The 14,717-nt window shown below is 36.9% G+C and overlaps 1 protein-coding gene across 16 annotated transcripts in view; it reads right to left on the reverse strand.

The window, feature by feature from the left end:
- Positions 1 to 14,717, reverse strand: part of NAA16 (N-alpha-acetyltransferase 16, NatA auxiliary subunit) — a 69,167-nt gene that overhangs the window by 46,730 nt on the left and 7,720 nt on the right. For all 16 annotated transcript variants that reach the window (XR_011527884.1, XR_011527890.1, XR_011527888.1 and 13 more), the window contains exons 5-6: positions 12,432 to 12,566; positions 1,701 to 1,854 (exon numbers count right to left, since the gene is read on the reverse strand). Coding sequence is in view for 8 of the 16 variants with exons in the window: in XM_070578412.1 (XP_070434513.1) it covers positions 1,701 to 1,854; positions 12,432 to 12,566 (289 nt within the window). In the remaining 8 variants the exon portion in view is untranslated. The remainder of the gene's footprint in view (positions 1 to 1,700; positions 1,855 to 12,431; positions 12,567 to 14,717) is intronic.

Raw genomic sequence — 14,717 nt, forward strand, 5'->3', positions numbered from 1 at the left:
CATTAACAATAAGAGTAGAAGATAGCACTTAAAAGGATTCATGAAAAGACATGGAGGAACATTAAATGCATCTTACTAAGTGAAAGAAGCCAATCTGAAAAGGCTGCATACTGTATGATCCCAACCATACGACATTCTGGAAAAGGCACAACTATGGAGATGGCAGAAGATCAGTGGTTGCCAGGGGTTGAGGGCAGGGAGAAACAAACAGGCAGAGCACAGAGGACTTTCATGGCAGTGAAAACTACTCTGTAAGACACTATAATGGTGGATATATGTCATTATACATTTGTCAAAACCTAGAGATGTACAACACCATGAGTGAACCCTAATGTAAACTACAGACTTTGGGTGATTATAAGGCGTCAACACAGGTTCACTGATTGTAACAAACGTCCCACTCTGGTGGAGGATGTCACAGTGAGGGAGGTTGTGCACAGGTGGCGATAGAGGGTATATGGGAAATCTCTGTACCTTCCACTCAACTTTGCTGTGAACCTAAAACTGATCTAAAAAATAAAGTCTATTTAAATTAAAAAAGAAGGGCTCTGAAGTCAGAAAGATGTGTTTAGAAATTAACTCTCCCTCCTAAAAGGCTAAGGGACTCTGGCCAAGTCCTTAACCTCTCTCAAGCTTTAGTCTCCGCAACCATAAAATGAAGATAATAAATAACACCCACATCACAAGTGTTACAAAATTAAATGAAATAAACTAGTTTAAGCAATTGCCATACTCTGATATACAGTAAGAGTAAATAAATGTTAGTTATTTTTATTAAGCTTTAGAAGTCCTACAAATGTATGAAACTTTAGTTTTAAACTAATTATTAATTTAGTTGGACATTCTATTTAACACAGCATTGCTCAGGAAATGGGTAAATGATGAGCAAAGATTTGTATAAAAAAAAATAGCGCTTGATGTTTTGTTGAGGAACATTTTTAATGAACTATTTATCCAGCTCCTGCCTTCATAACTAGCCCTTAATGAAAATAAATTAATCTTGTTTTCATGATGATCCAAGTGTCATCCTTTACTATTCTCATTGTATTTTACTATATATGGAGATATACATTTGGGGGGTGGGAGGGATATGAAGGCAGTATAACATACTGCTTAAGAAAGTGGACTCGGGGGCTGGCTCCGTGGCCGAGTGGTTAAGTTCACACATTCTGCTGCGGCGGCCCAGGGTTCGGATCCTGGGCGCGGACATGGCACCACTTGTCAGGCCACATTGAGGCGGCGTCCCACATTCCACAACTAAAAGGACCTGCAACTAAGATATACAACTGTGTACAGGGGGGGTTGGGGAGATAAAGTAGGAAAAAAAAAAAAAGATTGGCAACAGTTGTTAGCCCAGGTGCCAATCTTCAGGAAAAAAAAAAAAAAAAAAGAAAGTGGACTCTGGAATTAAAATCCCTGGACTCAAATCCAGTACTACTCAGCTTACTTAGCTGTGTGACTTTGAGCAAGTCACTTAACCTCTCTGTTCCTTGGTCCCCCATCTCAAAAAGAGATCTAACAACTACATCATAGGGTTATGAGGATTAAATTAATTAATAATGGCTTAATAATAGAAGTGTTCAGAGTACTGCCTGACACATACTAAGCCTTATTTAACCGTTAGGACAGAACAAATTATATAGTTTTTGTTCTTTTCTTTAATTGAGGCCATTAAAAAGGGAAGAAGCACGTCAATTTACCTTTAATTTCTTCCACCAAAAGTTTATCACATATTTGTCTCTCATATGTTTCTATATGTTCCAAAGATTCCTGAAACAGATCTGCCTCTCTCATCACTTGATTCTGGTATAATATCAGTTCACTATATTCATAGTCGATTTTGTTGGGAGGAACCTGGGAAAAAAAGACCAAATTACCTTTTTTATATAATGACATAAAGCAGTTACAGGTCTTTAATTGCTTTCTCAGGAAAATCATTCACACAGACGTAAGAAAGGAACTCACAAGCAGTTACAAACAGGAGGGTGATTAACAGAAAAGAAGATTAATACACTCTTTAAAACAAATAAAAGGATGGGAACTTCAGCCTATGGCAAAGCGAAGAGGTCGGCAAATCCTACACCCAAAAAAAAAGTATGAAAATTGTTAAAATCCTCTAGAATCTACTTAAAAAACTACTAGAACTAACAAGGAAGTTTAGGATGGTGACAGAATACAAGATCAATATATGAAAATCAATTATACTTGTATATACTAACAATGAACAACCAGAAAATGAAATTAAAATAATCTCATGCACAAAAGCATCAAAAAGAACAAAATATTTAGGTATAAATTTAAGAAACAAGATCCATATACTGAAGACTACAAAACATGCTGAGAGAAATTAAAGACCTAAATAAATGGAGAGACATTCTATTCCATATTCAAGCATCAGAATACTCAATATTGTTCTGATGGCATAATTCTCCCAAATTAATCTAAAAACTCAACGCAATCCATATCAAACCTCGGCAAGCTTTTTTGTAGAAACTGACAAGATGATTCTAAAATTTTAATGGAAATAAAAGGAACCCTGCATGGACAAAAGAATCTTGAAAAAAAGAACAAAGTAGAACATGCACTTCAAATTTCAAACTTACTATAAAGCTACAGTAATCAAGACAGTGTGGCTGGTATTGGCATAAGGATAGATGCACTGATCAGTGGAAGAGAATACAAGGCCCAGAAATAAGCGTTTATATGCTGGCCAACTGATTTTCGACAAAGGTGCTAAGGCAACTCAATGGGGAAAAGGAAGTCTTCTCAACAAACGACGGTGAGACAATTAAATATCCATATGTGATAAATAATCTTAGACACATACTTCATACTATACACAAAAATTAACTCAAAATGGATTACAGACCTAAATGTGAGCACTAAACCTATAAAAGAAATCTTAGAAGAATAGGAGAAAATCTTTGTGACCCTATGCACAAAAGAAAAAACTGGCAAATTGGACTTCATCAAAATTATAAACTTTTCCTCTTCTAAAAACATCATTAATAACACGAAAATACACGTTACAGACTGGAAGAAAGTACTTGCAAATAGTACATCTGGTAAGGTATTTGTCTTGAGAATATATAAGGAACTCTCACAACTCAGCTGTAAGACAACTCAATTAAAAAATGGGCGCAAGATTTGAATAGACATTTCATCAAAGAAGAAATATAAATGGCTAATAAAAACAGATAAAGGGTCCAGCCCAATGGTGCAGCGGTTAAGTGCGCATGTTACGCTTCTCAGCGGCCTGGGGTTCGCCGGTTCAGATCCCAGGTGCAGACATGTCACCATGTGGTAAAAAGCCACGCTGTGGTAGGCATCCCATGTACAAAAAGTAGAGGAAGATGGGCATGGATGTTAGCTCAGGGCCAGTTTTCCTCAGCAAAAAGAGAAAGATTGGCAGATGTTAGCTCAGGGTTAATCTTCCTCAAAAAAAAAAAAGATAAAATGCTCAATATCATTAGTTGTTAGGAAAATGCAGAGCTATCATTAAAACTATTACATATCGGGGCTGGCCCGGTGGCCGAGCGGTTAAGTTCGCGCGCTCCGCTGCAGGCGGCCCAGTGTTTCGTTGGTTCGAATCCTGGGCACGGACGTGACACTGCTCATCAAACCACGCTGAGGCAGCGTCCCACATGCCAGAACTAGATGGACACACAACGAAGAATATACAACTATGTACCGGGGGCTTTGGGGAGAAAAAGGAAAAAATAAAATCTTTAAAAAAAAAAAAAAAAAACTATTACATATCCACTAAGATGGCTGTCATCAAAAAACTATACAATAACAGATGTTGAGGATGGGTAGAAATTGGAATTCTCAGATTGCTGTTGGGAATGTAAAATGGTTCGGCCACTTAGGAAAATAAATGGGCAGTTGTTTAAAAAGTTTAATATATACTTACCATACTACCAAGTAATTTCATTCCTAAGTATCTACCCAAGGAAAATAAAAACATACATCCACACAAAAACATGTACACAGATGTTTATAGCAGCATTAGTCATAATAACTAAAACTAAAAACAATCCACATGTCGATCAATTGATGAATGGATAAAGTGTGGTAAATCCATATATTGAAACAGTATTCAGCATTAAGAAAGAATGAACTACAAACACACGCTCTAATATGGATGGATCTCAAAAACATTCTGAATAAACAAATCTGGAGACAAAACAATACATTATGATTGCCTTTATCTGAAGTTTCCAGAAAAGGTAAATCCTTAGAGACAAAAGGCAGATCACTGGTTGCCTGGGGCTGGAGATAGGAGTGGAAATGGACTGCAAATGAGCACAAGAGAACTTTTCAGGGTGATGAAACATTCTAAAACTGGATTGTGGTAATGGCTACACAACTATAAATTTACTCAAAAAATCTTTGAGATGTGCACTTACAATGGGTGAATTTTATAGGATGTAAATTATACCTCAAAAAAGCCTCTTATTCCTCTTAATTCTACCTTTTATTACAAAAAATAAGAAAATTTCAAACACCTGATTTTAACCATCAAATTGTAGTAATACTGTGTTTAAAAGGAAAGCGTGTTTATCAAGCCCAGTGACTATGGCACAGTACACTACTCTGTTTTGGTCAGGAATTGATTCCTGGATAAAGACAGAGAACCAGTCTCAACAGAGAATTCTCGAGTTTGTGGTAAAAAGCTAAGAATCTAAGTAAACATGGTGGATTTACCACACAGTTTATCTCCTCCCTTATAAGAATAAAGAAAAATAATAGAAGACTAAAAATATATATATAAATCAATAAAAATAGAACATACAAGATTTCAATGAACTTCCGGGAGACGGAAAGCAAATGAAGAATAAGCGATGAAGTAAAACAGAAAAAGCTGAAGCCCAGAGCAGCTGTAAAGAGGAAATCACCAGGGAGCATGCCAATCTGCCCTGGGAAACCCCAAACAGGGTCAGGATCTGACAGGACAAGTAAACAGAGGGAGAAGGAATGAGACACGGGGCTCAAGATTAAGGGACTAATTGAAAGGCTGACCCCCATCCCATTTCCATCAACTCTACAGCCAAAACCTTGTCTAAAATATCCTCTATCTTAGGCAGTATCCCACTCAAAGAGTTAAGAGCTCTTCTCCAAAGAAAGTAGATAGCCCCAGAGAACTGGATGCTAAGGAAAAAAAAGACAGACAGATATCTCTACACTCATGTTCACTACAGTGTTATTCACAATAGCCAAGATACGGAAACAACCTACGTGTCCATCAATGGATTAATGGACAAACAAGATATGATACACACACACACACTATGGAATATTACTCAGCCATGAGAAAGAAGGAAACCCTGACATTTTCAATAACATGGATAGACCCTGAAGGCATTACACTAAGTGAGATAAGTCAGACAGAGAAAGACAAATACTGTACGATATCACTTACATGTAGAATCTAACAAAGCTGAACTTGTAAAAACAGAAAGTAGAACAGTGGTTACCGGGAACTGAGGGTGGAGGAACTGGGGAGATGCCATGTAAGGAGACAAATTGTCATGAGTAAAGTTCCAGAGATCTAGCATAGCACAGTGATTATAGTCAACAAGATCATATTATAAACTTCACAGTTGCTAAGAGACTAGATCTTAATTGTTCTTAACACAAGAAAGAAATGATAATTATATGACATCACAAAGGTTTTTGGTTAACGCTCCTCTAGTAATCATACTGCAATATATAAATGTACCAAACCAACATGTTGTACCCAACCTTACACAATGTTATGTCAATTATATCTCAATAAAAAAAATCAATCAACATGATATACCACATCAACCAACTGAGGAATAAAAACCACATGATCATCTCAACAGATGCAGAGAAGGCATTTGACAAGATCCAACAGCCATTTATGATAAAAACTCTGAACAAAATGGGCATAGAAGGAAACTACCTCAACATAATAAAGGCCATATATGACAAACCCACAGCCAGCATCATACTCAATGGGCAAAAACTGAACGCCATCCCCCTGAAATCAGGAACGAGACAAGGATGCCCTCTATCACCACTCTTATGTAACACAGTACTGGAGGTCCTGGCCAGAGCAATCAGGCAAGAAAAAGGAATAAAAGGAATCCAAATAGGAGGGAAGAAGTGAAACTCTCACTGTTTGCAGACAACATGATCTTATATATAGAAAACCCCAAAGAATCCATTGGAAAACTCTTAGAAGTAATCAACAACTACAGCAAAGTTGCAGGGTATAAAATCAATTTGCATAAATCACTAGCATTTCTATATTCTAATAACAAACTAACAGAAAAAGAACTCAAGAACACAATACCATTCACAATAGCAACAAAAAGAATAAAATACCTTGGGGTGAATTTAACTAAGGAAGTGAAAGACCTATACAATGAAAATTACAAGGCCTTTCTGAGAGAATTGGAAGACGACATAAGGAGATGGAAAGACATTCCATGTACATGGATTGGAAGAATAAACATAGTTAAAATGTCCGTTCTACCTAAAGCAATCTACAGATTCAACGCTATCCCAATCAGAATCCCAATGACATTCTTTACAGAATTAGAACAAAGAATCCTAAAATTCACATGGGGCAACAAAGACCCTGAATTGCTAAAGCAATCCTGAGAAAAAAGAACAAAACGGGAGGCATCACAATTCCTGACTTCAAAACATACTACAAAGCTACAGTAATCAAAACAGCATGGTACTGGTACAACAGGTGCACAGATCAATGGAACAGAATTGAAAGCCCAGAAATAAAACCACACACCTATGGACAGCTTATCTTCAACAAAGGAGCTGAGGGCATACAGTGGAGAAAAGAAAGTCTTTTCAACAAATGGTGCTGGGAAAACTGGAAAGCCACATGTAAAAGAATGACAATTGACCATTCTTTCTCACCATTCACCAAAATAAACTCAAAATGGATCAAAGACCTAAAGGTGAGACCTGAAACCATAAGGCTTCTAGAAGAAAAGGTAGGCAGTACACTCTTTGACATCAGTATTAAAAGGATCTTTTCCGACACCATGTCTTCTCAGAGAAGGGAAACAATAGAAAGAATAAACAAATGGGACTTCATCAGACTAAAGAGCTTCTTCAAGGCAAATGAAAACAAGATTGAAACAAAAAAACAACCCCCTAACTGGGAAAAAATATTTGCAAGTCATATATCTGACAAAGGCTTAATATCCATAATATATAAAGAACTCACACAACTCAACAACAAAAAATCAAACAACCCGATCAAAAAATGGGCTGGAGACATGAACAGACATTTCTCCAAACAAGACATACAGATGGCCAATAGCCACATGAAAAGATGTTCATCATCGCTGATCATCAGGGAAATGCAAATCAAAACTACACTAAGATATCACCTTACACCCATTAGAATGACAAAAATATCTAAAACTAATAGTAACAAATGTTGGAGAGGTTGTAAAGAAAAAGGAAGCCTCATACACTGCTGGTGGGAATGCAAACTGGTGCAGCCACTATGGAAAACAGTATGGAGATTCCTCAAATAATTAAAAATAGAACTACCATACGACCCAGCTATCCCACTACTGGGTATCTACCCAAAGATCTTGAAGTCAGCAATTCCTAAAATCCTATGCACCCCAATGTTCACTGCAGCATTATTTACAATAGCCAAGACATGGAAGCAACCTAAGTGCCCATCAACAGATGACTGGATAAAGAAGATGTGGTATATATACACAATGGAATACTACTCAGCCGTAAAACAGAATAAAATCGTCCCATTTGCAACAACATGGATGGACCTTGAGGGAATTATGTTAAGTGAAATAAGCCAGATAGAGAAGGACAATCTCTGTATGACTCCATTCATATGAGGAATTTAAAAACGCAGACAAAGAGAACAAGATTAGTGGCTACCAGGGGAAAGGTAGGGTGGGGGGGTGGGCACAAAGGGTGAAGTGGTGCACCTACAACACGACTGACAAACAATAATGCACAACTGAAATTTCACAGGATTGTAACCTATCACTAACTCAATAAAAAAAAAAAAAAAACCCTAAGAGAAGCCCTTCCTCCACAAAAAAAGAGACAAAAGAAAGAAAAAAATAAATCTTTTAAAATTAAAAACATGATTGCTAAATAAAAGCTTCAGTGAAAGGATTAAAAGCAAATGTGTTCCTGATTGTGGTTGTGGTGGGAGTTACACGAATCAACAGGTGTTAAAATTCAGAGAACTATTTGCCAAAAAAGGATCAATTTTAATGTACGATTTTTTAACTAAAATTTAAAAACAAGAAGAAAATCAAAGAAACGTATAGAAAGTAGAGTAAAATGAATAAAAAGGTTGACAAAAGGGAGGAAAAAAGGGATAATCTAGGAGAGCACTGTCAAACTAATAAGTGTTACAAACTTTAATATTAAGAATAAAGAAAATAATAAAAAAGAAGTGATGAAAGAAACAATCTAGGATAAAGCTGAGAACTCAAAAATCTATTTCTCTGGCTAAAAAGACCCACTAAGTGCCCAATACAATGATTATTAAGATCAATACCTAGACACATTGTGGTAAAAATTTCAGACCCCTTTTCAGCAATACTAGATAGCTTCAGAGTTCTATGGGAAAATGATTTTCTACCTAGAATTCTGTAAGAACGAAACTAACAAGCGTCAGGATAGATTAAGGACATTGTTATATATACAGGGGCTCAGAAATTTATGTCCCATAACCTTTCTTAGAAACATACCAAAAGATATATTGTAGGAAAATAAAGTAAATGAAGAAAATATAAATTTCAGTAAAGAATAAAACTTTTTATGGTTTTTCTGGGTTCAGGAAAAAAAATTTGATAAAATACTTAATATAATGAAAATACAGAAAAACCCTGAGGCTGTGATAAAAACTCAAATTGTATACAAAAAAAGAAAGTAATTAAAATTCCAGGAAAATCTAAAAGCTGTATAAAAAAGAAAATTACTAAAATTAGCTCTTCAGTGAATAATATTTACATAGTAACATAAACATGATCTATTGATTTTCAACTTTAAAATCAACCTACAGAACAAACTACTGATACACACAAGAACTTAGATGGATCTAAAGGCACGATGCATGAAAAAAAGCCAATCACAAAAGTCACATACTGCATGATTCCACTTACATAACAAAGTCGAAGCAACACCATTACAGTGACAGATGACAGAGTAGTGTTGCTGGGGGTGAGGGGAGCGGTGCAACTACTAAGGGGTATCACAAGCAAGTCCCGTGTGGTGATGAACAGTTCTCTATCCTGACTGTGGAGCTGCGTGCTCAAATCTACACACACACGATGAAATTTCACAGAACTATACACCATGGAAAAACTGGTGAAATCCAAATAAGGTCTGCACCTAAGTTAATAATTGTACCAACATCAATTTCCCAGTTTTGACAATGTGCTATGGTTATATATTACCATTTGGGAGCACTAGGTGAAAGGTAACTATACTATTTTTGCAAATTCTTGTGAATAGCAAACCATTTCAAAGTAAAAAGATTTTTTTAAAAAAATCAACCTATAGACAAAGATAAGAATTTACTGTTACAAAACAGACTCAAAATAAAATCAGAGATGACAGACACTGGGAGACAGAAAGTGGAAAGGAGCACAAATGAAGGATAGAGGCCTCAATATCCTCACATCTTACAAAGTAGAGCAAAGAAATACTGCAAATAGTTGCTGGTGTAAGACACAAACGTGCAAATATGTTCCCTAATGCTATAACAATAACACTTAAAGAATTAAAAATATTGTTATAACTCTATCAGGAGAATAGGGAGGAAGAGATGGTATGGTGACTTAACAGACACATACTACCCTCAGTATTGGGAGGGAATGTCTAAAACACATGCAAACAAGTTGGACGTGCATTATTTAGACACATGGAGGACTATCTTCTTCCATATGTCTTCTCTGAAGGAGGCTCTGGAGAGCAAAGCAGGGATGGAGAGGTAGCATAGAGGACTGTCATCACACGGACTCTGTACTGACAATTACCTGATAAATGAAAAGAGAAAAGTCTATCACTCTAGCAGGTAAAATGAGGTTGGCTATCATTCTAAACAATACCTTGCTTTCAAAGTAATCTGTCAAAAGAAAAAGGTTTTCGTCAAGATACAAAAAGGATGATGTCAGCACAGATGCCAGAGCAAAGACCTCCAAAAATTCACCTCTCAATAAAAGCAATGAAAGGACCAGCAAAAACTGTCAGGATCACATTTTGAGAACTCTGAAAACTAACCAAAGGGACCTAGGGAGCATTTATTGAAGAAAAATGGCTGGATCTTGGTAAAACCAGCGAGCTTAATGGAGTTTTAACTTGCCCTAGTCCTGTCCTATCTAATCTCTCCAGTTACACAGTAGCCTTGAAAAGTAAGCTTGTATTCCCAGAGCAGCTTGACAGTCAGCAGAGAGAACAGAATGAAGCTGGCGCTCTTTCAAAGCCTGTAATTAACTGACCTATCTGGTGGTTCCCTATAAGATCTCTACATACAATGCTAACCCAGAGCTTGCCCAGAGCAAAAAGCCTTGCGGGGAGGGGGAGGCCAAAGGTGTCTGTCCACAGAGATTACCTCAGGCAAGCGTTTTATCTTTACAGTGCCTGACTCAATGGATAACGGCTATAGGGGTCAGGAGACTAAACAAAAGTCTTAACACAAAAGCTGCGAAGAAATGTGATGTCGACACTGGCTTGGAAAAGCCACATGCACCCGGAGAGCTATGCACATGCTCAGGAGAGACCTGTGAAAGCCCTAAATTCTCACCTCTTACTGACCTTGAGACTCTGCACACAAAGGAGGTAAAAGCTAAAGCAGAGCTGTAAACTGCCTGGCTGAGTGCTGAAGGCACACCCCAACACACCCACAGAGAAAATTAACAAAACTACAACTTGGTTCTTTGAAAAGATCAACAAAATTGACAAACCTTTAACTAGAATGACCAAGAAAGAAAGAAAGAAGACCACTGAAATCAGGAATAAAAGGAGGGACATTATCACAGACTCTATGGAAAAAAAGATTATAAGGAACTATTACCAAAAGTTACATGCCAGCAAATTAGATAACCTAGATGAAATGGACTAATTCCTAAAAAACACAAGCTACTGGAGCTGACTCCAGAAGAAAGAGAAACTCTGAATAGATCAACAGCAGGTAGAAAATAAATTAGTAATTAATAAACTTCCCATAAAGAAAAACCCACAACTATATGCTATCACAGGTGAATGCCACCAAATGTTTACAGAAAAATTAATAGCATCCTTTACAAACTCTTCCCAAAAACAGGAGGGAACACTTCCCAACTCATCCCATGAGTCCAGACAGACATTAAAAGAAAACAAAACCACAGACAATATCTCTTATCCCAATATCCCTTAACCTCACTAATAATCAAGGAGACACAAATTAAAGGAAAAATGAGATAAACTTCACATCCAGAAGACTGGAAAAACTAAGAAAGCTGACGATAAGTACCAGCAAGGATGCGGGGAACTAACTGTAAAACCTTGCTAGTGGGCGTATAAATTAGTATAGGCAGTTCAGAGAATGATGATCTAACACTTAGCAAAGCTGAAGACACACAGAGCTTTTTAACTCCGCAATTCCAGTTTTAGGGGTACAGTGAAGAGAAACTCACAAATTTGGCTAATGAAACAGCAGACAATATTCACTGCAGCACTGTTTAGATAAAGTGGAATGGATAACTATGGTTTCTTTATATAATGGAACACCAAACAGCAGTTAAAAATGGATAAACGAGCCCTACACGAATCAACATAGATATACCTCAAGAAATGTTGAAATAAAAAAACTGTGTATCATTCACGTAAATTTTTAAATACAGAAAATAATCATTTGTAACTCTTATGGACTTACACACAATGTAAACATGCCTACGAATGATCCACATCAGTTTCAGAATAGTGACCACCTCTAGGGAGCACATAGGAGGACTAGTTATTTCTGTAACAATTTATTTCTTTAAAAAGGAAAATCTGAAGCAATTATGGTGAAATGTTAACATCTATTTAATTTCTCTTATGACAGTATATTTTTGTATTTTTCTATTTTACATATACATGAAAACATTTAGCAAATATATAAAAATAAATATATATGAGAGAAACAATTCTCATAGTAACAAAACTATTTTCACTTTTACAAATCCTTTTCTTTCTTTATTTATTTGAATATTGTTGAAATTGTAGAATACAAAACTTTTCATATTATTTATTTTGTATTAACAACTCTATGTTTTAACTTTTTCTAATTATTTCTAAATTTCTTCAAGTTTTTCCATAAATCTCAAAGACTTTAATTCATATTTGGGGGCAGGCGCAATACTGAAGTCAAATATTTTAGTTTGTGAAGGTAGAAGAAAATGTTAAAATGAAGTTCTTACTTGCTGAGTTTGTCTAAATTCTTCCAATAGTTTTAGTGCCATATCATAATCTTTCAGTAAATGATATGCAATAGCATATCCAATCCAGGAGGCACGTTGTGTTGGGCGCAACTGAAGAAGCTGATACCTTGTCTCCTTAAAAAAAAAAAAAAAAAATTATTTTTTTTACTTTTTTAACTTTCTCTAAAATATTTATATTTTATCACAGAATTTTAGGAAAATGATTTAATACCTTTAATTCCATTCTAATGAATTCAATGAACAAATATCAGTTCCAGAATAAAATGGAAGTATTTTTTTATCTTCCTTATCTAAATTAATTAAGTTCTGGCATACCCTGCCTATAATGTTCACTGTAAGGCTGTCACTGAAAAGCCGTCCTTGGGGCCCATGCTTTTGGGCTGCCTTGTAAAATTACCTTTATAGAACGAGAATTTCTTTTAGTAACCAAACATCTTAGAAAAGAGACTAAGATAGCTTTTCATTAAACTAAATTTTGCTGCTTATAAAATTATCATATGGAATTACAATGTATTTACATTGTATAATAGGCCCCAAAGACAGGGTGGACACAGCCAGGGGAAACACTCCAACATCTGACTGGACTTTTCTAGCAGAACCATCACTGCTGCCACTCTAACGCAGCTCAGTATCCATGACATTAGGGAGAAAACACCAGAAATTCCACCATGGCTGCCCCAGAAGAATCAAGATACCGTCACTACCAGAAATCCAAGCTCCCTACACAGTCCCACGTCCTCATAGTTCAAATCTGCCTCTGAGTTTCAGACGAGTGCAACTGCTTAGAGGAACAGGGTCTCAGAAGAACACCAGCTGCAATGAAGTTTCCAAAGTGCACTGTTTAGCTTCTGCGACTGTTGCAGAACCGGTGCCAAGCGAGTCCAGCCACAGTATAAGCCATGAGGAATAACATGATCGGATCTTTTTTAAAAAAGATATCTTTGACAGAAGAACCTAGTACCACTCCTCTACATTCATGTGTAAGCGTCTGGTTCCTTTTGGGTATATGACATTAAGCTATATCGCTCTCATCCCTTATTTGCAGTGTTGCTTCTCTGTCACTCTTCTCCTTCATTAAAGTCTGGGTTGGTTTTCTTCTCCCTGCCAAATCCTGCCATTATCCTGGGCAAAAGTAACACTGTGGCGTGCCCCTCCAACAACCTATCTTCTTAGATCCAAAATTTCCTCACTTTAATGATCTTCAGCCCACTTCAGAGACGCACTCCCACAACCACATCCTAGACTTTACTGCCACCCAGAAATCATATATTCAGATATCTCACTCTCTGGCCACAGCGCCTATGCTACCAATACTCTCACTCATTGGCATTCGTACCCTTGTTTGTAGACACCCAGCAGCACCTCTAGTTTCTTGGGTCCTTCTAACCGCCAGCTCTTTTATCTTCATTTACTTCACTATCCCTCTTAGCAACCACTCTCTTGCCAATGTTCTTAATTTCTTTGCCTCATTTCTAAAGATAACTGATTTCATCTCCCAGCGCACCCAGACTGCTAAGCCCTGCTGAAGAAAAACCGCACAACCTTGAAGAATGGTGCCATTATTAAGCTGATCAGAACCCCCGAAACTTGTGCAAAAATCTAGGCAAAGGGTATAAGAACTTACATGGCAGTAGAAGGGCAAAAGTAAATGAAAGACAGTTTACTTAAAGAGAACTGTTAAGAGGTGGTGGCCTCCTTCACATAAGAGAGAGAATTCCATTTTCAAAGCACTGAATTTAGGATACTAAGTGGAGTAAGCACATGGAGATACCCAGCAGAGTTGAAGATGCCAGTCTGAAGAGGTCTGGACCACAGAAAGATAGACTTGTAGCAATCCTTCTCACATTATTTTATATTTACTAACCCATAATAAAGAAAGCTAATTAATCTCTACATTTAGATTTCAACTGTAAAATCTCCATTTACCAAATTTGTAAATGCCAACCCTCAAAGAATCTAGCACAGCATTTGTACATAGGAGATATTCTAGTTTTTAAAAAACCATTAAATGAAGCCAGCCCGGTGGCGCAGCGGTTAAGTTCACGTGCTCCGCTTTGGCAGCCTTTTGGTGCACCAGTTCGGATCTCGGGCACAGACCTACACACGCACCACTCATCAAGCCATGCTATGGCAGGTGTCCCACATACAAAGTAGAGGAAGATGGGCACAGATGTTAGCTCAAGGACAGTCTTCCTCAAAAAAAAAAAAAAAAAGCTTTAAATGAATAAACAGCTATCCTTTTTTGAGGATCAAGTGTACAGTTCC

The sequence above is a fragment of the Equus przewalskii genome, chromosome 16 (genome assembly GCF_037783145.1).
Source record: "Equus przewalskii isolate Varuska chromosome 16, EquPr2, whole genome shotgun sequence".
NCBI lineage: Eukaryota > Metazoa > Chordata > Mammalia > Perissodactyla > Equidae > Equus > Equus przewalskii.